This window comes from Neltuma alba, unplaced genomic scaffold (genome assembly GCF_004799145.2).
Source record: "Neltuma alba isolate B1F8T4 unplaced genomic scaffold, ASM479914v2 tig00012964_pilon, whole genome shotgun sequence".
In the NCBI taxonomy this organism is placed as follows: domain Eukaryota; kingdom Viridiplantae; phylum Streptophyta; class Magnoliopsida; order Fabales; family Fabaceae; genus Neltuma; species Neltuma alba.
This window is the reverse complement of record NW_021637323.1, coordinates 520368-544823: the sequence shown is the minus strand read 5'-3', so window position 1 is coordinate 544823 and position 24456 is coordinate 520368. Positions and strand designations below refer to the sequence as shown.

The window sequence follows — 24456 nt, the reverse complement described above, 5'->3', positions numbered from 1 at the left end:
TTCTATTCATAAGTCAAATGCCACAACTTTCCACCAAATTTAGTGAAAAGTTGTCTTCTTAAAAAAAAAAAAAAAGTATGTTACAGGGGTCATGGATTTAAACTTTCTATTGGCCACCTTATTTTCAAAAAATATCTTCTGGCCACCGGATCTATAGTGGCGACCACCAGAACTCCAACCTCCGGCAGCAGCCACCTGAGTGCTGATGGCTGGACCTCCAACCTCAGGTGGGAAGAACTCCGGCGACAATTAATATTTATTTTTAAAAAAATAAAAATGAGAGGTATTATTGTAATCTTACTCTTAATTTTGATTTTATTTTGCTCCAAAGAGGGTTGACTGAAATTTTGAAATGTTTTGGGAGTTGACTGATATTAATTCACTATAGCGGTCCTTAAATGAAAATTTCCCCAAATAAAACCACTGAAATCTTACAGTTGAGATTAGGCTTTTCTTTTAGTGGTTTTTCAACCTCATTCCTCAGTGGGTAACTAACTTCATTTTCATAAATATTCTATCCAAAATTCACAACTAATTATATGTAAGTTATGCAGTTTAATAAGTTCAAAATAATTCTACTAGTTGTAAACGAGATTATTGGAATTGCATGGAGTTGAAAATTTGTCCTACAAGTTTTTACTCATAGGTGTTAGGCATTCAACAGTTTTTTTGGGTATAAATTTTACTCTAAAGGTTAAAATCATAGTAATTTTATTCCCTATAATAAAAAATTAACGCTGACTATCAAAATAGAGATATTTACTGTTAACAGTTTTAAGAATAGAAGACAAAATTATTATGATTTTAAACTTTTCAAACAAGTTTATATCTAAAACAATTTACACCCAAATCTAATACAAACAACTTGAGAAGAAAGTTGTAGTTGTTTCCATGTGGTTCTTCATATTTCAATAATTTTTTTTTGGCCCGACATATTTCAATAATTGAATGTCAATAATTAGAATTGATAGCTTAATAAGAAGGTTGTAATATTAATTATTAATTTTCTAATCAAAGTGGAGACAAATTGTGAGATAGTCCAAAATGTAAAATCAATCATTTTCTTGTTGCCACTCTTCTCTGCCACAAATATCATGTCCTCTTCTAATTTTATTATAAATATTCACATGCAGCTAGCTAGCTATCCCATCCCATATCTCATCATACATCACTCTCTTCCTCTCTCTCTCTTTCTCTGATAGCTTTTTGAATACTGATACAACGCAATGGCAATAATGGAAAAAGAAACTTGGTGGGTCCTTTTCCTTCTATCAACACTACTACTGTTTGTGGATGAGATCCATGGAAGCAGAAAGCAAGAACAAGCTCTCAAGAACCTGAACAAGGCCAATTTCAAGGGAGGAGGTTCCATTGACAGAAGCAGTAACACAATCTTGGAGGTAGATGAGGCTGTGTTTGGGGACTCTGATGATAACAAGTCTCGTTACTATTATGTCCAAGAAGGATTGAAAGAGAAAGATAGGATTCAGAAACTTCCAGGGCAGCCTGAAGATGTGAGTATCTCTCAGTATGGAGGGTATGTCACTGTGGATAAGATTGCAGGAAGAGCTTTTTATTATTATTTTGTTGAAGCTCAACCATCTCATAGGCACAAATTGCCACTTCTTCTCTGGCTAAATGGAGGTATGTACAGTAATAAAGTAACATCTACTAGGTTAACTAAATCAAATTTTCTTATACTCATCATGACTGCTTATAATTAACTTGAGAGCGATTAGAAAGATTAGTTGATGACATGTAAAACTCTTCATTAGCAGCCACAAACGTCTCATCACTGATCAATACTCCTTTGTCCAGTATGGTCTAGTTCATTAATTATATAATATGTATATATGGTTTGTTCTCTTTTGTTGTTATCAGTAGTTTTGGTTTTTGTTCTTATATATGTAATGACAATAGAAAGTTAGAATTCAAAAGTTTTTCATTCATAATATCATCTGATCCATTGTTGTATTTACATGCAGGTCCTGGGTGCTCATCTCTAGGGTATGGAGCAATGCAAGAGTTAGGACCATTCCGAGTAAACAGTGATGGCAAGACACTTCAAACAAACAAATACGCATGGAACTATGGTACCGTTCTTCACATTTTTAGTATTATCACATATTAATTTAGTATATTAAGGTCATCGAACTATACATATATAAGGATTCATATATAAATATATATGGGGGTTGGTGTTGCAGCTGTAAACGTATTATTCTTAGAATCACCAGCAGGAGTGGGATTTTCATATTCAAATAAGACATCAGATTACGACAATAATGGGGACAGAAGGACTGCTACAGACAACTATGTGTTCGTAAGGAACTGGTTGGAGAGGTTTGCAGAGTACAAGAATTCTGATTTCTACATTGCTGGGGAGAGCTATGCTGGCCATTATATTCCTCAGCTTGCTCACACCATTGTCTGCCACAACAACCACCCTCACTCCTCCTTCCTCATCAACCTCAAAGGCATCCTGGTATGTCCCTCTCAATTTTCTAAGATAAATTATACTACCTTTAGTCTTTAATATAAGAACTACTTAATTAATTTAAGTAGATTAAAGAAGTTTGTTAAATTAGTTATTTGTAATATTACCTCCGATCCCTAATATAAGAACTAGTTGACTAATTTGAATAGATTAAGAAAATTTGATAAGTTAGTTATTGTCATAAATAGGCGTTATTTTTCTTAAAATACCTTTACTAGTCGTGTGTATTAGTTAGAACTGTCATTTAATAAAACCTTATTGATGTGGTGTATTAGATAGAACTATGATTTGATAAGTTAGTTATTTGTCATAAATAGGTACTATTACAAGGATTACTTTAAAAAGAGAGAGAGATATATATAAAGTAGATTATGGTCTTATATTTAAAGTCAAATTAAAAGTTAAACTAGCTCTTGTACGAAGGACGGGAGGTAATAAGTGTTATTTTCCCTAGAATACCTTACCAATGTGGTGTATTAGATAGAACTATGATTTGATGAAATATTTAACATGTGCAATTACTATAAGGATTATTTTATAAAAAAAATAAATAAATTTAAGAGACAAAGTGGATCTGGATCTTATATTTAGAACTAAATTAAATGCAAATTAACTCTTATATTAAAGATCGGGAAGTATTATGAAGGAACAATGATATGAACATGATATTATCTATGTGCTTGTGCAGATAGGGAATGCAGTGATAAATGATGATACAGATAATAGAGGAAGATGGGATTTCCTAGCAAGCCATGCCATAATATCCGACAAAGCAGCGCATGCTGTTAGCAAATTATGTGATTTCTCAGAGGTTGCATCATCATCTGATGTGAACAATGAATGCAAAGCAGCATCAAATGAAATAGAGCAGGACATTGGTTCCATCAATATATACAACATCTATGCTCCTCAGTGCCAAGATTCTAATCTCACTTCCCTACCTAAGCCTCCTTCTGTGAGTTATATATTTCACTTCCTTATTTATTCCTAAAAGGGCCTATATATGTGTGTGTGTGTGTGAGAGAGAGAATGAAGTGAAATTTATGGTGAAGTTTTGTGAATGTGTCCGTGCAGAAAGTGGCAGACCCGTGTATTGACTATTATGTGGATGCATATATGAACCGGGTTGAGGTGCAAGAGGCATTACATGCCAATGTCACAAAATTGAGTCATAATTGGGGACTTTGTAGCGATGTCATCACCAAGTGGAATGATAGCGCTTCCACGGTGCTTCCTCTTTTAAGAGAATTTCTCAACCACAGGCTTCGCGTTTGGATCTTCAGGTATTCACTATCTAACTCGAATTTAGCTTGAAATCAGGACCGTTCAGATCAAAATTGGACGGTTCAGATTTAATATAATTAATTTTGCATCTGATAAATAGCAGATAGCACTCCCTATCTATCAAAATTTCATGCATAGCCCAAGAACATGATATATGTTTATAAATAATGTATTGTTCATATTACCCAAAATAAATAAATAACTAAAATGTCAAAAAAGAAGAAGAAGTCATAGTCCTATTTAATTTGTTACTTGCAAGTTAAAAATGATACCACTCATTTTAAACATGCGAATGTATAGAGCCCATCTGGTTATGCGTATTTTAAATTCTAACGAAATGCGTGGAAAATATATATGCAGTGGTGATTTTGATGGAATGGTGCCAGTTACTTCAACAAAGTATTCCATTGAGAAGTTAAATCTCACTCTTAAGACCATGTGGCGCCCTTGGTTCGTCAATGGAGAGGTAATGATATATAATGCATTTATAATATTAATTGCACAATTTTAAATAAATAAATATATATAAATATTATACTGAACAAACCTAATTTTTAATATTATTCTCAAAATTGTCAAAACAAAGCGCGCTTTCGCTCAAAAATATTTCACCATACAATTTAAACCGTCAATGTTTATGGTTATTTAGAATAATAACAATAATGGGATTCCTCGACGATAATAGCACGCCCCGTGTTACCCCAGATATAAAACGATAAGTGGGCTCATGAATAACATGCCGGTCAAAGTTTTTTCAAGTGTACTACATAATTTTAAAATTCACAATACTTAGGGATAAAATATTTTTAAGACTTTAATGTCAAATAATAACAAAGATATAATGATTAGTACTACCTCATGTTCTAATTGTAAGACTTTATTTATAGTCTACAAACAAAGTCTTATAATTAGAATAGGAGGTAGTACATACTAGTATATGCAAAATGAGATCCAACTGTTTAATTCAACCATGAATCATTAAAGATTCAATGACCAGTTTAGTTTTAGTATCTTAATACTACCTCTGGTCTTTATAATACAAAAACTAGTTTGACATTTAATTTGGTCATAAATTTTAATTCGTTTTGTTTCTTATATTTATTTTTTTTAAAATAATTCTTTTAGTTGTTACACATGTTAAATGTTCTATCAAATAGTAGTTCTAACTAATACACTTGATTAGTAAGGATATTTTATGAAAGACAATACTTATTTATTATAAATAACTAACTAAATCAATTTTTCTAATCTACTCAAATTAGTCAACTGATTTCTATATTAAGAACTAGATATAATATTTTTTTAATGGGTTTGATTAATAATGTGTGGTGGTTTACAGGTAGGGGGGTACACAGAAACTTATAAGGGAGGCTTGACATTTGCAACGGTGAGAGGAGCCGGGCATGAAGTGCCAAGCTACCAGCCAGGAAGAGCCCTTTCTTTGGTCAATCACTTCTTAAAAGGCATCACTCTTCCTAATTCCACTACCTCCCCACATACCTGATTTCCCATAACTTGTTCCAAACAAGATGATTTCAATTATCATGAGAATAATAGTGCATTGTGTAGTTAAGCCTCCTTCATTACTTTAAGATTAATGTCAATTCACAATGTCGGGAGTCTAAACACCATGCCTTCTCTTTGGTTATGTTAAACAAAAACTTGGCATTTTCAATTCTAATTGGTCACTTCATCAATAAAAATAACAACAATAAGTGTTATCATGTTACGTGGGTTGGTGACATGGATCGCACAATACCATTATATTTTATAAACAATTTTTTTTAGATGAATTGTTAACCAAAAAGTTTCACTGGATAACTTTATTGAATTTTTGTTTTGGTCTTTCTCTACTCTTTTTGGAAAGATTTCATACTGTTTGATCTTTTAAAAAAAAAAAAATTTACACGCATACGATCAATAAATTTTGAACATCTACTACATCAGTTAAATAAAGAGGAAAGAACAGTGAGTGGCACGCTTTGCTTTTATTTTAGAGAATACTTTACAAATATTATTGGATTGTTCTCGAATATCTGTACGTTTTATCAAATAAAGAGCATTTTTCATTAAAAGTAAAAAAAAAACAACTATTGGACCGGAGAGTATGAGAAAAGGGAATAATACAATAAGATGAGGCCCTTTTCTGTCAACAAAAATTTATAGAAGTGAAGTCTCAAGAGGTTAAAATTCAAATCAAGAGGTTAATAAAATTAGAGCAGACCTCACAGCTTAAAAGTACTAAGACGAGGCCCATTTACAGAGACAAGAGTCCAGGTAAGCCCATGGATGGCAGAAACATCTCGGTTAATTGACTGAAGTAAAAATCAAGCCCAACAATTTAGTGGGCCAATAAAAGCCCATGTTAATACGTTGTATTGTATTTCACAGTCCCAAATATGATGAAGATAAATCGTCATTTTTCTATGATGTTGGTCATGTTTGTACTATCATTCTTTAATAAGATTTTCAATAAAATGATTTTAAAAAATTGAAATATAAAATTTTTTAATTTACTTTTCTTAATTTGACACATTTTTAAAGTCCGACGTTTTTGTGGAAAATAAAATAAATTAGAATAAATAGCACATAAAATATAAATCAATTCAAAATATAATTTCGACACTGATGACGTACATTTTACGGAACATTTTACCATTATTTAATATGTATTTTTTTAAAAATTCACTGAGAACCATTCTTTACATGATTTTGTAAAAATAATATCAAATTTGTTGTCATTGGATGAGAAAGCAGAACGTTCACGGTATTTTTTCCCTCTAAATTATTTGAGATGTCTATTTGCCCAAAAAAAATTTTTTATTGTGATACCAATTTTGGAAAATTCCAATTGACAAGCTTCCAAAAATAACATAAAATAAAAAAGAAAAAGAGTCCAAAGAACGATCATGCCCACTACTCTGTTTTCTTTTGTTTTTTTTTTTTTTGGTTTTGGGTACATACCACTCTGTTTTCTGAACATGTAACTTATGACCAATTGATCCGTTCCTAAAGTAGGGTCCATTTTATTGGTGGATATAGCCCTTCAAATCATAAAACTTTTTGAGAAAATTAAAAGAAAAACAGTTGAATTTTAAAATTCTAAATTAGGAATTATCATAAAAATGTATTATTATTTGCTTTTAAGTATAGTCATTTTCTTTACAAGTATAGTAATCAATACTAATTTAAAATTTTGAAATTCAAACAGTCATTTTTTTGGGATTTTCCCAAACTTCTTTCAGAGTTGGTTAGTTGGTTGTTGCTAAATACTAGCCAGAGGAAGGATCTAACCCTTTGTGGGCTTGGCCATTTCCACGGTAAATTCGATCAACTCTAGCTTTCACTCCAGCTCTGATCCATAAGTAATTGATATACTGACTTGACTGTAAAATTGACCCTACTTTCAAGGTCCCAATACATCTGGTCTAAGGCACTGAGGGGGTTAGGGGGCCATAGTGCGAGAATTTGCTACATGGTTGGCTCAAAGAGTAGTAGTTCAAAAGCTTGATGGTTCCAATTTCCATTTTATCAACGAAGGCACTGAGGGGGCTCTTTAGGTCCTCTTCCTTTATGGCCACATAGGACAGATTGGATAAGGGGCCTAGGTCTCCTACCCAATTATCAGCCTAGAACTTAATGCTATTGTCATTACCAATTTTCCATTTAATCCTAATGTCAATTTCCTCAAAGAGAGGATTCAAGCTACGCCAAAGATGGGAACTATTCTTTGTTTTCAAGGGCAGTTGTTCCTCGTTTGACCATGCATATTTTCCACACAGTACTTGCACCCAGAAGAGGTTAGGTTGCGTTAAAATAGCATAGGCTAGTTTCATTAGGAACGCTGAGTTAAGGGCTTTGAGGTCTTTGAAGCCACATCCCCCACGGTGTTTCAGTTGGCACCTGATCCCACTTGATAAGATGTATACCCTTATGACTCTCTATGGCTCCCCAGACAAAATTGCGAGTCAAAGTTTCAAGCTTTTCACATGTAGAGCTTGGCAACCTGGTGGATTGCATGACGTAAGAAGGGATGGTGTTCAGAACTGATTTGGCAAGAGTGATTCTTCCTACAAGGGATAGGGAGCGTGTCTTCCATCCCAATAGCTTCCTCTGCACATGTTCTTTAATAAATCTATAAGTGTCCTTTGTGATTCTGTTATGGAGAATTAGAACTCCCAAGTAATGCCCCAGATTACTCGTTACTAAAATTGAGGAGGTTGTTGATAGCACTGGCATTATGGTGGTTTACATTTCTGGAGAAGTATATGTGAATCTTCGCATTACTAACTCTGTGTCCAAAGTATTTGCAGAAATCATTCAAGATTCTATGGATTAGTGCAACCTGTGACAGGGTAGTGGAGCTTAAGAGGACTAAATCATCTGCAAAAAAGTGGGACAGAGGGGGTCCAATGCCATCTACCGTTACTGACCTTAGCACAAATAGTTTGGGATAGGCACTCCATACACAACACAAAAATATGGGCTAGAGAGGGTCACCCTATTTGATTTCTTGCTGAGGGAGAAAAAGTGTTGAAGCCTTACCATTCCATAACATGTGCATGGAAGGGGTGGTGATGCATTTCATAATCAGTGTACAAAGATTGGTAGGGAGACCTGCCGCTTTGAGGGTATCTTCAATGAATTCCCACTGTAGTTTGTTAAAAGTCTTTTCTAAATCGACTTTGATTGCCATCCATCCTGTTTTGCCCCCTTTTTTCCTCATGGAGTGCATTGCCTCTTAGGCCACAATAATGTTGTTGGTGATGACTCGCCCTTTGATGAAACTAGACTGGTAGGGCAGTATAAGATGAGGCATAATTTGCTTGAGTCTGTTAGCAATAATCTTCGTTATAAGCTTGTAACTTGAGTCTAAACTTCTTCAAAGTCTGCTGCCTGTCCATCTTAGGGATTAGAACAATTTGAGTGCAATTTATACTTTTGTGGATGTTACCTTTGCCAAAAACTACTTTGATATCTCTGTACAGAGAGTCTCCCACCACCTCCCAATGAGTTTGGAAGAAAGATGCATGGAGCTCGTCAGTTTCAAGGGATTTGAGAGGATGCATGTCAAGTAGAGCACTTTTAGTTTCTTCCTTTGTTACAGGACATGCGAGTGAGTAAATCATAACATCAAAAAGAATAGGAAAAGCACTTGGGTATATGCTTGGCTTGTGGGAGGTCTGATCTTTGGAGTAAAGACGTTTGAAGAAATCCGTGGCCATGAAGCAAAGTTTCTTTTGGTCGGATTCCCAAACTCCTTCCTCAGATTGAAGCATCAAAATGCGGTTGTGTCTCCGTCTTATCAGAGCCTTTGTGTGGTAGTATTTGGTATTGCGGTGACCATCTCGGATCCATTAGCATCTTGCTTTTTGCATCCATAGCACCTCTTCTTGGTAGCAGATTTGCTCATATTCCTCAATCAGTGAGCATTCTAGACTTAAGTGAAAGTGTGAGCGTTCTAGACTTTAGTGAAAGTGTGAGAAAGCTTATCGCTCTAAAGCTTTTTAGACCTCTAGAATACGTCGTCGTAGCTCTGATTTCTTTTTTCCCATAGATCTGTGTACCTCTGCATTCCATTTAGTGGCTTTGCAAGTAAAAGCTTCAATATTGCAAGCTAAGCTCTGATCATTCGTCCATGTTCTTGAAACTGAGTTTGCAAAATCTGCATGATGGGCCCACGAGGCTAGATAGCGGAAAGGCCTTTGGATGCATTGTCCCACCTCTACTTGCCTTATTAGAAGGGGCCGGTGATCACTTAATTTTGGGTAGGTGCATAATCTGGGTATTTGGTGGGGTTTGTATCCACGAACCATTGCTTAAAGCCCTGTCTAGCCTTACTCTTAGGTTTCCTCTCTGCCAACTATATTTGGGCCTTGCATAGCTGAGGTCTATTAGGCCCGCTGCTTCTTCCTGCATTATTAGCAGAAGAGCCCAATTTGTATTGAAATTAGAACCCAACTATAATTAATTATAATATACTATCTCCTATTCTTAATATAAGAACTCATTTAATTTTTATTTCAATTCTAAATGTAAGACTCTAATTCACTTTGTGTTTCATATTTATTTATTTTTTCTTAAAGTAATTCTAGTAATAATTGTAGTTCTAGTCAACACACTTGATTAGTAAATGTATTTTAGGAAAGATAACAAATATTTATTACAAATAATTAGCTTAACTAGTTTTTTTAACTTACTCAAATAAATCAACTAGTTTTTATATTAAGGATCAGAGCTAATAATTATTTTATTATACATTAACCCTGAATAATTATTTTTTTTTGGTTACCATGAAGAGTCCGAATTAGTATAAATTTTATTAATATATTTATATATTGACTAATGGAAAGATGGAGCCAATATATAGGATCGAGGTATGTCTAATATAGATCTCGTATGTCATACAGGGAACTAAAAGGAATAACTGAAGATTCCAACAAAATCTGAAGCATACGAAAATGTTTAATTTTACCAATAAAATTATATATATATTTCTTAAGTACTTAGGTACTATTTACCATTTGGATAAAATAACTGTGTTGGCTAGAGATAGAGTATCTATTTAATTTATATCACTCGTTTCGTCAAACCTGTCTTCCTTCCTTTAATTTAACTTTAAAAGTCTTCAATACAGTTAATGTTTTTGTTAGTTAATAAGGTTTTGGTTTTTCTTTTTCTCCTCAAACTTTTAATGTGTTTTATTAAATAAATGACAAGTATTTCACTCTCTAAAAAGAAACAGTCACGTGGCCAGAACATGCATGATTGGCAAGCCGGCACCAAAACTTCACATAAAAAAGTACAATTTGGTCCACATCATTTTTTTTAATAATAATAATAATATCTACAAAATCTGTATACATGTACGTGCCTTGACTACTCTTATTATTCTTTTTTCAAGATATCATCATACACAATATTAATTTCATAGCTATTTTCAAACAATGTTATGAACGTAATTAAACTTCGATGGGCCGTATACATACAAACCAAATTCTAACGCAACTTGTTGGCCAAAAATTAAACATTTTTTGAAAAAAAGTCAATAGGCAATTATTAAGTATATCAATAAATTTTGAACAAAGACACCAATCAAATGAAAGATTCCAATTAATTTAAAATCTTAATCTGGTTCCGTTTCTTCTGTGCAGCAAAAAAATTCTACTTCGCTTCCACATTCACATTATAATAAAAAAGTTCTCATAAAAAGTTCAATTTGGTCCACATCATTTAATAATAATAATAATATCTACAAAATCTGTATACATGTGTGTGTCTTGACTCTTATTATTATTCTTTTTTCAATATATCATCATACCCAATATTAATTTCATAGCTATTTTCAAACAATGTTATACAAGTACTCTTCAAGTCCTTAATATAAAACCTAATTATTGAGTTGATTTTGGTTCTAACTATAAGATATATTTAACATATTTATTAATTTTTTTTTAAATTACCTCTGTGGATCTCCCTTAACCATAATCAAGAAAAAAAGGGAAGAGAGGACATTAAGGAAGATGATTATGGTTTTTTTGAAAAAAAATATGTCATATTTCTTATAATTAACTAATTTACCTAACTTTCTTAATCTAATCAAATTAGTTAAATAGGTTTTATATTAAGGATGGATGAGTAATTAAATTTGATGGGCGGTATACATACAAACCAAATTCTAACATCACTTGTTGGCCAAAAAGAAAACATTTTTTGACAAATAGTTAATAGTCAACTATTAAGTATATCAATAAATTTTGAACAAAGACACCGAACAAATGAAAGATTCCAATTAATTTAAAATCTTAATCTGATTCCGTTTCTTCTGTGCAGCAAAAATTCTCCTTCGCTTCCATATTCACAATATATAAATCCACACACACACAGAGCTTACCCAGCTAACTATATATCCCATCCCATATCATCCCCCTTCACTTCCTACCTCTTTTTTCTTTCTCATCTCTTTCCCACACACACTGATATTTTCCTGAGAAAATCAAACAAGCAATGGGCAGAGAAACTTGGTGGGTCCTTGTCCTTCTATTAACACTACTACCCTTTGTGGGTGACATCCATGGAAGCAGCAAGCAAGAACAAGCTCTCAGGAATCTGAACAAGGCCAAGTTCAGAGGAGGAGGCTCCATTGACAGAAGCAGTGAAACAATCTTGGAAGTGGATGATGAGGTTATGTTTGGAGACTCTAATGATAATAAGGCTCATTACTATTATCTTCAAGAAGGACTGAAAGAGAAAGATAGGATTCAGAAACTTCCAGGGCAGCCTGAAGATGTGAGTATCTCTCAGTATGGAGGGTATGTCACTGTGGATAAGATTGCAGGAAGAGCTTTTTATTATTATTTTGTTGAAGCTCAACCATCTCATAGGCACAAATTGCCACTTCTTCTCTGGCTCAATGGAGGTATTTACAATAATAAAGTAACATCTACTAGGTTAACTAAATCAAATTTTCTTATACTCATCATGCACTACTTACAATTAACTTGAGAGAGATTAGAAAGATAACTTGATTACGTGTAAAACTCTTCATTAGAAGCCACACACGTCTCATCATTGATCAATACTCCTTTGTCCAATATGGTCTAATTAATTAATTATATGATATCTATATATTGTTTGATTTCTTTTGTTGTTATCACTAGTGTTGGTTTTTGTTCTTATATACGATATGACAATAGAAAGTTAGCATTCAAAAGTTTTTCATTCATAATATAATCTAGGGTTAAGGTGCACCCAGTACCCCCAAGTATTTTTCCAGGTGCACCCAGTGGCCTAAAGTAATTTATGGTGCAATTTTGCCCTCAAAGTAATTAAAATGGTGCACCGGTATCCCATGCTAACAGATCTGTTAGTTTGATTGTTAAATTGATGAGTTAGCACAAGTTTGACCAGAAAATCTGACGTGGCATGTCTAATAAACAGGTGATGTGGAATTTTTTCGGGGTTAAGGTGCATCCAGCACCCTCAAGTATTTTTCCAGGTGCACCCAGTGGCCTAAAGTAATTTATGGTGCAATTTTGCCCTCAAAGTAATTAAAATGATGCACCAATATCCCATGCTAATAGATCTGTTACTTTGACTGTGAAATTGATGAGTCAGCACAAGTTTGACTAAAATAATCTGACCTAGCATGTCTAATAAGCAGGTGACATGGCTTTTCTTGTTAATTCCATTGTTTTGTCTAAATATTACTCCTCTGGTCTTATTTATAAGGCACTTCCAGCATGTTTCACACAGACCAAGGAAAACCCTAAATTTCATTAACTCTCATTTAAATTTTAATAACTTTCCAACTTTATCCCTATTTAATATACATTATACCTCATATAAACAAAGTCAATACAATAATAAATGAGGTGTAAATTTGTACATCCATACAAAAAATTTCTCTCAGTGTCTTATAAATAGGACCAAAAAATATCTTTTCTCTCTATCCTATAAATAGGACTAGAGGAGTATCTCTGAAAAAATTTCTTACTTTGAAAAAAATTCCAAGAGCCGAAGAGAGCATTTACTGAATAGAGAAAACAAAGCAGTGGCAGACGAAAAAAATTCCACATCACCTGCTTATTAGACATGCCAGGTCAAATTATTTTGGTCAAACTTGTGCTGACTCATCAATTTCACAATCAAAGTAAGAGATCTGTTAGCATAGGATACCGGTGTACCATTTTAATTACTTTGAGGGCAAAATTGCACCATAAATTACTTTAAGCCACTGGGTGCACCTGGAAAAATACTTGGGGGTGCTGGATGCACCTTAACCCCAAAAAAATTCCACATCACCTGCTTATTAGACATGCCACGTCAGATTTTCTGGTCAAACTTGTGCTGACTCATCAATTTAACGGTCAAACTAACAGATCTGTTAGCATGGGATACCGGTGCACCATTTTAATTACTTTGATGGCAAAATTGCACCATAAATTACTTTAGGCCACTGGGTGCACCTGACAAAATACTTGGGGGTGCTGGGTGCACCTTAACCCTATAATCTAATCCATCGGTGTATTTACATGCAGGCCCTGGATGCTCATCTCTAGGGTACAGAGCAATGCAAGAGTTAGGACCATTCCGAGTAAACAGTGATGACAGAACTCTTCAGAAAAACAAATATTCATGGAACTATGGTACCTCTCTTGACATTTTTCAATAAATACTATCATAGATTAATTTAGTATATTAATGTCATTGAAGTGTGTGTATATACTCCTCCGGTCACTACCACAAATTTATAAATATTTGACGCCAAATACCTGACAGTTATTTTAAAAACCGTCAAATCAGAGTAGATGCTATATAGAAAAATACTCATCCGGTCCTAAATATAAGACCCTTATACATACTAGTATAAGGGTTTCGATTTTTTTTTCCTGTTTTGAATGAATGAAATCAGGTAAACTAAAACGAGAATTCTGAAAAATCTAAATGAGTAAGAGATATTGGTATTGGTTGACACCGGTATATAAGTCATGTTATACTGTTGATAAAGGTCTTATATTTAGAATCGAAAGAGTAATACCTCACAGTTGTTCATTAAGAACCATCAAGTTTTTTTTACGGTTCTCCTTGTTAATCGTAAAAAATGTAATCACCCTCATGGTCTTCTTATCAGGCTCTTTCTGAATATTTTTCCACCACTCTGTCCCAACCTCGATTCCCTTTTTCACTCAGCCTTTCTCGTCGTCAAGTCTCACTGATTACCATCCTCATCACCGCCTCTGCCTCTACCCACTTCTCCATCATCTCCTTCCACAATCTCCTCCAACCCTAAGAGAATCTCAGGTATTATAATCTTGTCTTTGCCACTCACTACTTTAGCCTCAACGTCTTCCTCATCGCTACTTCATGAGCTGCTCAAAGCTATGTACCTCATCGATTTCAACTATTTCAAGCCCAAGCCGAAGAGGATTTGCCTCAAGGAGATCGCATGGAGAGATATAGTCCAAAAGGATCATTTACGAAGGAGAATTTAGGGTTTCTAAAGAAGATTCTAGAGAGGTCAAGATTATGGCAAAAGATCTATTTGCCACCAATGGTTGTTTCACTGAATTTATGTATGGCGGTAGCGAGAGAAAAGCCAGATAGTCGTTTGTGGTGTCAATTTTTCTAACTAGTTTTTGCCGTTTAGCTTTCCCCATTCCTCTGGCCCTCTAGAACTTTTCCTTCCCCGTGAAAGCTTCTCAGTGAGGGATGAAAGCATTATTTGTTTGATCAGATCCCCATCGTCCCTCACTTTTCCATTTATATATTTGAAGAAAGAATCTGTTGAATCCTTTTCAGGTTTGAAAGCTGGAGAAGGAAATAGAAATGGGGCTTTTGTCCAATAAGTATCTTTATTACCACTCATAAATCATGCTGTCTTTATGTTTTAAGCTTTCTTTTTAAGCAGAGTTTGGAATATCTTTTGCTCACTAAAATTTGTGACAATCTATGTGCTGTTTCAAATTTTTGTTGATGAGTATTGTTCCTTTTTTCCTTTTCCTTAATAACAACAATATGACGAATAGAGTCCCTAAAGAGGGCTTGAAATTTGGGGATCATATCTACTCTTGGAGGACTGCATATATTTATGCCCCATCAGGGTTCTGTCAATCTTTTTCTCCTTACTTTTTCCTTCATAATTTTTTGTTTGGTTTTAAATTTCTTCAGTTGACATGCTTGTCCTTTTATGTTATTTGGAAATTATGGCGTAAAGGAAGATAACACTAGTGCTACCCTTGTTTCCGCATTCTCTTAAACAAGGAAGATATTGCAAGTTTTGGGATGTCAATGGATGTTGACAACAAAGCTCATGATACTAGATCTACATTAGAAAGGGCGAATAGGTAGATGGCTCCAATAGGTAATGAATTGTAAATTAATACAGATTATTAGATAGATTATCCAAATTAGTTAAACCTAAGTCAACGTTGATGGCTACGATGCTTAGCTATGTTGTAAGTTGCTTCGTATATGCAAGATAGTCAACTTGATAGTGTATTAATGCTGATGGCAAGATTTCATCATATTCAGATACGTTTTGGATAATTTGGGATGGTTCATATATGAGAAATAGTAAAATAATTGATAGCAGAACTTAATGAATAGAGAATTGTAAATTAAGAAATTTTGATCCTATAGTGGTTTATTCACAGCAATTTGACTCACCTTGGTTGTTCTGTCTTGTGCTCAATATAGGCAATTGGATATGACTTCGACTACGATGATCATAGTTACAGGACCTCTTCTCTTTAAAACTTTTTGCCCCATCACTTACACTTAACAAGTGACATTTTAGATTATTAATGAACAAAAAAAAACAAGTCTGGAGTAGTAAGACTATCTCATAAAACCTTGATGCTTTAATGACTAGCAAATGTTAAATTTATGGTCACACTTGTAGAGAAGGAGGTACATGATTTGTATTAAACTACTTCCCCCTGTTTTAGTTTTTTTTTCCCCCAATTTATTAGTATGTCAATCTCTACTTACAATAGCAAACTGGACAAAGCAGAGATCGATGCTGAGACTAGCTTGTGAACTTTTTAGCATATCTAATACATGCTCTCCACTATTTCATAGTTCTTGCTGTTTTTAAAACCATCACAGCCATTAAATTAAATGAAGAAAATTACATGTACGTTATAGAATTAACTTTGTATCGACTACCAACAAATAAACATTAGCTTTAATTTGTAGCTTTGTTTCATGTGAAGATTTTGAGCCTTCGTCAAATGGAAAACATAACCTTACATGTAATAGTTACGTGTGAAAATATAGAGATGTGTTGGGGTGGCTTCCTCTCTTCACTCTAGCATGATGATTCTTCTATTTATAGTAGTTTCCCATGGAAATTTAAATACAGCTTAGATTTTTTTTTCCCCAATTGTTTTGTCAGTGGGAGATTGCCTTACGAGAACTTGAAAACCAGAACTAGTTCACAAATTTTTTTTGTGAACTATGCTTATAAATTGCTTGAATATAAACGGTTGAGAACAATAAATTAAAAGGCAGTTGCATGGTACACAACTCTATTATGTACATTTTTAATATGTTCTTGTAATTGAGCCTCTTGAAAAATTGAAGGCACTATTCTAATAGGTACCCGATTATAAAATAGAAGACTAAGAGGGCTTAGTTGATTGGTTTCTATCCACCAAACTCTGGACAGTGATAATCCAAGTGACATGCTGGGTAATCAAATACTTGAGAAGTGATTAGTCACTTTTGCATACTTGTTTATTTAAATATTTGAGAAGTGAGATGGTGATCCAAATAACTACTAATTTAGAAATGTTGATATTTTGCAGACTGAGTATTTGTGACTAGAAGCACTAATACCTAATCTTTGGATAGTGAAAAGACCTCTTCTTAATATATAATTATAAAACCATTTTTAAAATGATAACCATGGTAGAAAAAGAATTAAGTTAGAATGTTAAAATACTATCATGGTTATAAAGAGTTTGACTTATTTCGAAAACGTCCCAAGTAGCTCAGGATGCATAAAACACCCATGGGTTTAACAATGTAGAACAAAACCTCAAGGCACAGTAACCGCCCACAAGCCCAACATAATATTCATCCCACAAAGACTTAGGGCACAAGAAACACAGGGTGCTCAACCCAGCCCATAAGTCATACATCGCACACAGCAGAGTCTTATGGCCTGCAGCCATTTTAACAGTATTCCATCAAATACAGTCATCCAAACAAAAGAAAGTATACGTCAACGCAGTCGTGGGCCCTAAGATGGCAATATACATAACATTACATGCCTAAACCAGAAGAGGACTGCTAGGCTATGCTCGCCTATGCCTCTGGTTTCTTCCCTTCACGTCGAGCCAAACTAGATGGCTCTCCTGAAAAGTATTGATGAATAGCGGGGTGAGACGTAAAGTCCCAGTAACCAAGTATTAATTTATGACATATACAAGTAGGATGGTAAGTTGGTGAAGTAGTGCTTAAATATAGTTTAAGAAATAAATGGTACTGTAATAGATATAATCACATAAAAAGAGTACATCTCTCCATCCACAATACAATTCATATAAAAGTACATATATGCAACAACACAATGAAATATGCCCTCCCATCACCTTTCTCCTCCTTATGACTCCTTGACAAGGACCCGGGCTTTCTGTGCTGAGTAACCCGGCCAAAGGTCACCCCACTCACATCAAGCAACGGGCCCCCTCCTGTACCTACACCGCCCAAGAATGGACTATGGTGCAAGAGGTGTCTACCCAAGAGTTCATTCTCAATTCCGGGCCAAGGAAAAGGAAGAACTACAGGGGTCTAACAATAAGGCCAAACACTGGGATCCGTAGTGTAGGCATGCCGCGCGGACTTCAAGAACAATTATCCTCCACATAACAAAATCCCATCCTCCACATATGAACCCCATGTATAGTCACAATATAAATCAAAATATCACAATCTTCAAAGTAAGATGATATAATTTCAAACAAAGTATAACACATTTTCATTTCATTTAATAACATAATATTAGTATATTAGATTCAGTACTACACGAAAACACAATTTCCAATAAAACACAACTCAAACATAATTAGATCAACATACTTCCCACTTCACCAAAATTTGTCATATAATAAAAATATATTTTATTCACAGGCATACTTTTACAAATTAACTAAGAAAAAAAACATAATAAACACCTTACAATCCAAAGCGTGTATATAAAATAAATTAACCCCGGTTACCTCTACTCCAAGCTTAACCTCACAGCTTGAGAAATAAGAGCGCAAATTACAAACTCCGAAGTACAAGATAATCTACAAATAATATAGATACAATTTAATATACATACAAATAATTAACTTAAATTACATAGAATTTATTATTAATAATATCTATACTTATATTTACTATCCAAAAATTCTTACTTCAAATAACAATTTTTCTCTACCCAAATAACTCATTTAAATTATAAATATTTATAAAATATTGTTTTTATCTAATATTGTAAGAATCTCAATTTATAACTTAAGTTTCCAGTTTCAAAATTTTTCTAATAATATAGTCTTAACCTATTTTACATTTTAAACCGATTAAAATATCAATAATATATTAAGTAACCCAAATAAGTTATTTAACTTAAATTTAATCGGTAAAAACATTCTATATATCTTGAATAATACATTTTTCAACTAAAATCTTAGTTTAAAATTCTCAAAACAATCAATAAACAACTATAAACCGATTAAAATTTCAATAATATATCAAACAACCCAAATAAATTATTTAACTTAATTTTAATCGGTATAAATATGATATATATCATAAGTGACAGATTTTTCAACAAAATAAATTTGATTTTAAATACCATAGGTACTAAATTGACAAATCTAAACCGATTAAAATTTCTTAATAATAAATCTTTAAATTCCTACGGTCAAATATCTTCGAAACTCAATACTTACTCTATACCCAAATCACAAAATTTTTCTCCAAACATTATAATGATACTACTAATATAAAGCTCTAAATATATAGGAAATATTCATAAGGAAAAATTTAATAGAAAGAAGTGTTTAATGTACCTATATGATCCCCAAAGCTTGTATGACTCTTCAAACTGCTAACACTTCTCTTCTTTTCTCTCAATCTCTCCTTCTGCGCATCTCACTCTTTCTTTCCATTCTTTGCGATCACTCTCTCTTTTTATTCTTTAAATTGCCAAACCGTCCTTCCTCAATTTTTCCTCATTCATTAATGCTCCTTCCATATTTTTCTTACTTCAGTCAAAAACTCTCCCCCAAATTCCTCTTCCTCTTAAATACGTTCAGCTTTCGGTGGAAAGCTGAACGTGTTGTCCCCTTCCCCCATTTTTTTTTGTTTAATAAAAATATTATTATTTAATAGTAATAAAATATTATATAATTTTTTTTTTTGAAAAAAATAACTCTTTTTTTTTTTTTTTAAGGATGTTACAGATAGTCTACAACAAAGGCTTTCGGGAATATTGTGGCAACAGTGTTCTACATCGTGGAATTTTTTATTAATAGATTTTCTTTTAAAATTAAAAAAATAGAGACATTGTTCTTTTGTACATGGAGTGTTCAAGTAATTAATTTCTTTTAAAACGTATGATGTTTATTGATAATGTATTGGATTTTGAATTCCATAAATTTCATTTGTTTATTTATTATTATTCTCTTGTTATTATCACCAGTTTTATTGTCTTGTAAATTAAAAAAAATAGAAAAATAACTATATATAATAAAGAAAAGAAGCTACTTTATCTATCAAATAAGGTCCTTATTTGACAGTTATTAGTAAAGAACTGTCAAGTATTTTTGAAAATATTTTACGATTCAAAACCGTCAAATATGCTTTCCAGAGAATATATGATGCCCTCATATTTGACGGTTTTGAACTGTCAAATACGAGAAAAAATAACCATCAAATATTAGCAAATTTGTAGTAGTGGGTCTTAAATATAAGACCTATTTTGTTGTGTAAATTTACACTACAAAATAAGTCTTATATTTAGGACCGAAAGAATATATATAATGATTCATATATTTATATGTGGGGGATTGGTGTTCCAGCTACAAATGTATTATTCTTAGAATCACCAACTGGAGTGGGATTTTCATACTCAAATAAGACATCAGATTATGACAATAATGGGGCCAAAAGGATTGCTACAGAAAACTACGTGTTTTTAAGGAGCTGGTTGGAGAGGTTTGCAGAGTACAAGAATTATGATTTCTACATTGCTGGGGAGAGCTATGCTGGCCACTATGTTCCTCAGCTTGCTCACACCATTCTCTACCACAACAACCATCCCAATTCCTCCTTCTTCATGAACCTCAAAGGCATCCTGGTATGTCCCTCTCATCATCTTCTTACATAAATTATATGAAGGAACAACAATGTGAACATTATACTATCTGTGTGTTTGTGCAGATAGGGAATGTAATGATAAACGATGAGACAGACAACAGAGGAAGATGGAATTTCTTAGATGTTGCATCATCATCAACTGTTGATGATGATGTGAACAATGAATGCAAAGCAACATCAAATGAAATAGAGCAAGACATTGGTTCCATCAATATATACAACATCTATGCTCCTCAGTGCCAAGATTCTAATCTCATTTCCCTACCTAAGCCTCCTTCTGTGAGTTATACATTTCACTTCCTTATTTATTCCTAAAAGGGCCTATATACATGTGTGTGTGTGTGTGTGAGGATGAAGTGAAATTTATGGTGAAGTTTTGTGAAAGTGTTCGTGCAGAAAGTGGCAGACCCATGTATTGACTATTATGTGGATGCATATATGAAACGGGTTGAGGTGCAAGAGGCATTACATCCCAATGTCACAAAATTGAGTCATGACTGGGGACTCTGTAGGGATGTCATCATCACCAAGCTAAGTGGAATGATAGGCCTTCCACTGTGCTTCCTCTTTTAAAAGAATTCCTCAATCACAGCCTTCGTGTTTGGATTTTTAGGTATTTGCTGTTTAATTCAGATTTAGTTTGAAATCTGAACCATTCACATTAAAATTGGACGGTCTACTAGATTTATAACTTTTTCTATATTTTTATATATAGTAATGTATATTTTTTTAATGATATATATACAAATATATCTGAAAAATATGCAGTGGTGATTTTGATGGGATGGTGCCATTTACTTCAACAGAGTATTCCATTGAGAAGTTAAATCTCACTCTTAAGACAATGTGGCGCCCTTGGTTCGTCAATGGAGAGGTAGTGACATATAATGCATTTCTAATATTAATTACACAATTTTAATATATATAAATGTTATACTGTACAAATCTTATTTTTAATATTATTTTCGAAATTGTCAAAACAAAAAGAACTTTCGCTCAAAAATATTTGACCGTACAATTTAAACTTTCAGTGTTTAGGGTTATTTAGAATAACAACAATAATGGGATTCTTTGATGATAATAGCAAGCCTTGTTTACCCCAAACATAAAACACTAAGTGGGCTCATGAATAATATGCCTGTTAAAATTTTTTCAATTATACTACATAATTTCAAATAATAACAAAGACACAACGGTTAGTATATACCAGGCCAGTTCATGCAAAATGAGATCGAACTCTCTAATTCAACCATGAATCCTTAAATCACTGTCGTAATTGATTCAATGACCAATTTATTTTATTTTTAGTATCTTAATACTACCTCTGATCTGATCCTTAATATAAAAGTTAGTTTAACATTTAATTTGGTCCCAGATCTTAATATATTTTATTTCTCATATTTATCTATTTTTTCTAAGATAGCCCTTATAGTAGTTGAACATGTTAAATATTTTGTCAAAAGTAGTTCTAGCTAATACACGTGATTAGAAAGAATATTTTAGAGAAGACAATACTTATTTATTATAAATAACTAATTTAATTAATTTTTTTAACCTACTCAAATTAATTAATTGGTTCTTATATTAAGGAGCAAAGATAGTATTTTTTTAATGGGTTTGATTAATAATGTGTGGTGGTTTACATTCCTGCCCTTTCTTTGGTCAATCGCTTCTCAAAAGGCATCCCTCTTCCTAATTCCACTTCCTCAATACTACATTATGCCTAACTCCTATATTTAGTTTTCACCCGTTTTGATTAAGTTCTTTTTTTGGGTGATTTATGTTACTTTCAAGCAATGTAATTTCCGTTATCAATCATTATAATAAAGTTGTGGTTAGATATGCTGGTTGATTCGGTCAAAATTCTAATGGTCTCATGCCATATCATAGCTCATTATGAATAGGAGAGGTTTTATGTTGAAATTTAAACGGATCAAGAAGCATGTGAGTTTTTTTAAAAAAAAAATTAATCAGTAATAATTCAAAAGAGTATGTTTAAAAAATCAACACATATCTGATATAAATAATTACTAATTTTTTTAATAATAATAAATTATCTATTTAGCTCTTACATATTCAAGAGGAGAGAAAAATGGGTTAGAGGACATGTGGCTTCCTATTTTTCGCTATGCAGAATTTATTGGGCCAGAAATCTGACTTATTATAATAATACAGGGGAAAATATATGCATTTTAGCAGAAATATTTAAAAATACGTTCTATTTTTTTTATTATAATAACATTATATTAAAAAAGAAAAATCAACATCTTGTTCTTGCTGGATTATTGTTGCACGTCAATTTATTTCATCAAAAGAGGAGCTTTTAGCAACAAGAATTGGGTCTAGCGGAAGGGGCTAATCTTTCACAACATAGCAAAGCAAGGTTCGAATAGCCGCTAGGAGAAGTACCCACATTTAGTGTCAGACAGTGCCTCGAATAAAATTGCTTCCAATAAGAAGATATCTATGCTTCAGCTTTTGTATTAAAAGAATTATTGGGCCTAAAACCAATGTCATAGCCTGATAACATAAGCCCATTTATAGAAACCAGAATCCAGGAAAGGTTGTATATGAGAGAAGTGGATTGGGCCCAACATTTTGATCCATTTTTAGGTGATGGAGTAAAAGTTTGGGAAAATGGTGCAAAATATCTATTTGAAAATTTATTTGGGAATTGGTCCCTGCAAATGTGTCAGAGGTCCTTAAGGAAGATTAAATATTATGGTGAAATTACTATATTGCCCTAATGGAAGTTCAATTGCATTTAGAGAGATTTTCATTTACATATATGAATGATATGTTGCACTCGATAGAAGTTCATTTGTACCTGGGCTCATGTAAATAGAATGGAAGTTTAATTGCACTTAGAGGAATTTTCATTTGCACATACAGATGATATGCTATACTCAATTGAAGTTTGTTTACACCGGCCTCATGTGAACATAATAGAAGTTTAATTGCACTTAGAGGGCTTTCATTTGCACATACAGATAACATGTTGCACTAGGTGAAAGTTTGTTTGTAGCTAGGTTCATGTGAACATAATGGAAATTCAATTGCACTTTGAGAGTTTTCATTTGCACGTATGTTGCACTAGATAGAAGTTCATTTGCACATGGGCTCATGTGAACATAATAGAAATTCAATTGCATTTAGAGAAATTTTCATTTGCACATACAGATGATATGTTACATTTCATTGAAGTTCATTTGCACCTTTGCTCATGTGAACATAATGGAAGTTCAGTTGCATATATGGATGATATGTTGTACTCAGTTGATGTTCATTTACACCAAATCTCATGTAAATATAATAAAAGATTAATTGCATTTAGAGGGTTTCTCATTTGGACACATGGATGATATGTTGCTTTCGGTAGAAGTTCATTTACACTTGGACTCATATGAATAAAATGGAAGTTCAATTGTCCTTTGGGATTTTCATTTGCACATGCGGATGATATGTTGCACTCGATTGAAGTTCGTTTGTATTAGGACTCATGTAAACATAATGGAAGTTCAATTGCACTTAGAGAGATTTTTATTTGAACATATGGATGATATGTTACACTCGGTGAAAGTTCATTTGCACATATCTGCAATGAATCAGACAAAACTCTTTTAAATTTTAGTTTAGGGCAATATAGTAATTTCACCAAAATATTTAATCTTTCTTAAGGACCTCAGCCTCTAACACATCTGCAGGGACCAATTCCCAAATAAATTTTTAAATAGGTATTTTTCACCAATTTTTCCTAAAAGTTTTGAAGATAAATGTTTTCCAGCAGGATTTGACCTAGT

At 33.1% G+C, this 24456-nt stretch overlaps 1 protein-coding gene, 1 long non-coding RNA gene and 1 pseudogene across 3 annotated transcripts; all 3 read left to right on the top strand.

Moving 5' to 3' along the window:
- The first annotated feature begins 1163 nt into the window (after window positions 1-1163).
- LOC114733059 (serine carboxypeptidase-like 40) lies at window positions 1164-5456 on the top strand. Of its 2 annotated transcripts, XM_028920467.1 has the most exons (7): window positions 1164-1644; window positions 1986-2093; window positions 2208-2485; window positions 3186-3452; window positions 3572-3780; window positions 4142-4247; window positions 5121-5456. In XM_028920467.1, the coding sequence occupies exons 1-7, from the start codon at window positions 1227-1229 to the stop codon at window positions 5283-5285; spliced, it is 1551 nt and encodes a 516-aa protein (XP_028776300.1). In that variant the 5' UTR covers window positions 1164-1226; the 3' UTR covers window positions 5286-5456. The 2 variants fall into 2 exon arrangements, with proteins under 2 accessions (XP_028776300.1, XP_028776301.1); XM_028920468.1 differs by lacking the exon at window positions 4142-4247 and having other exon boundaries at window positions 5121-5200.
- A 6332-nt stretch (window positions 5457-11788) lies between these two features.
- LOC114733100 (serine carboxypeptidase-like 40) lies at window positions 11789-23596 on the top strand (annotated as a pseudogene).
- LOC114733066 (uncharacterized) lies at window positions 15306-17138 on the top strand. The gene is made up of 3 exons (XR_003739045.1): window positions 15306-15644; window positions 16902-16975; window positions 17092-17138. It is a non-coding gene; the product is annotated as an uncharacterized LOC114733066 (long non-coding RNA).
- Window positions 23597-24456: the final 860 nt, after the last annotated feature.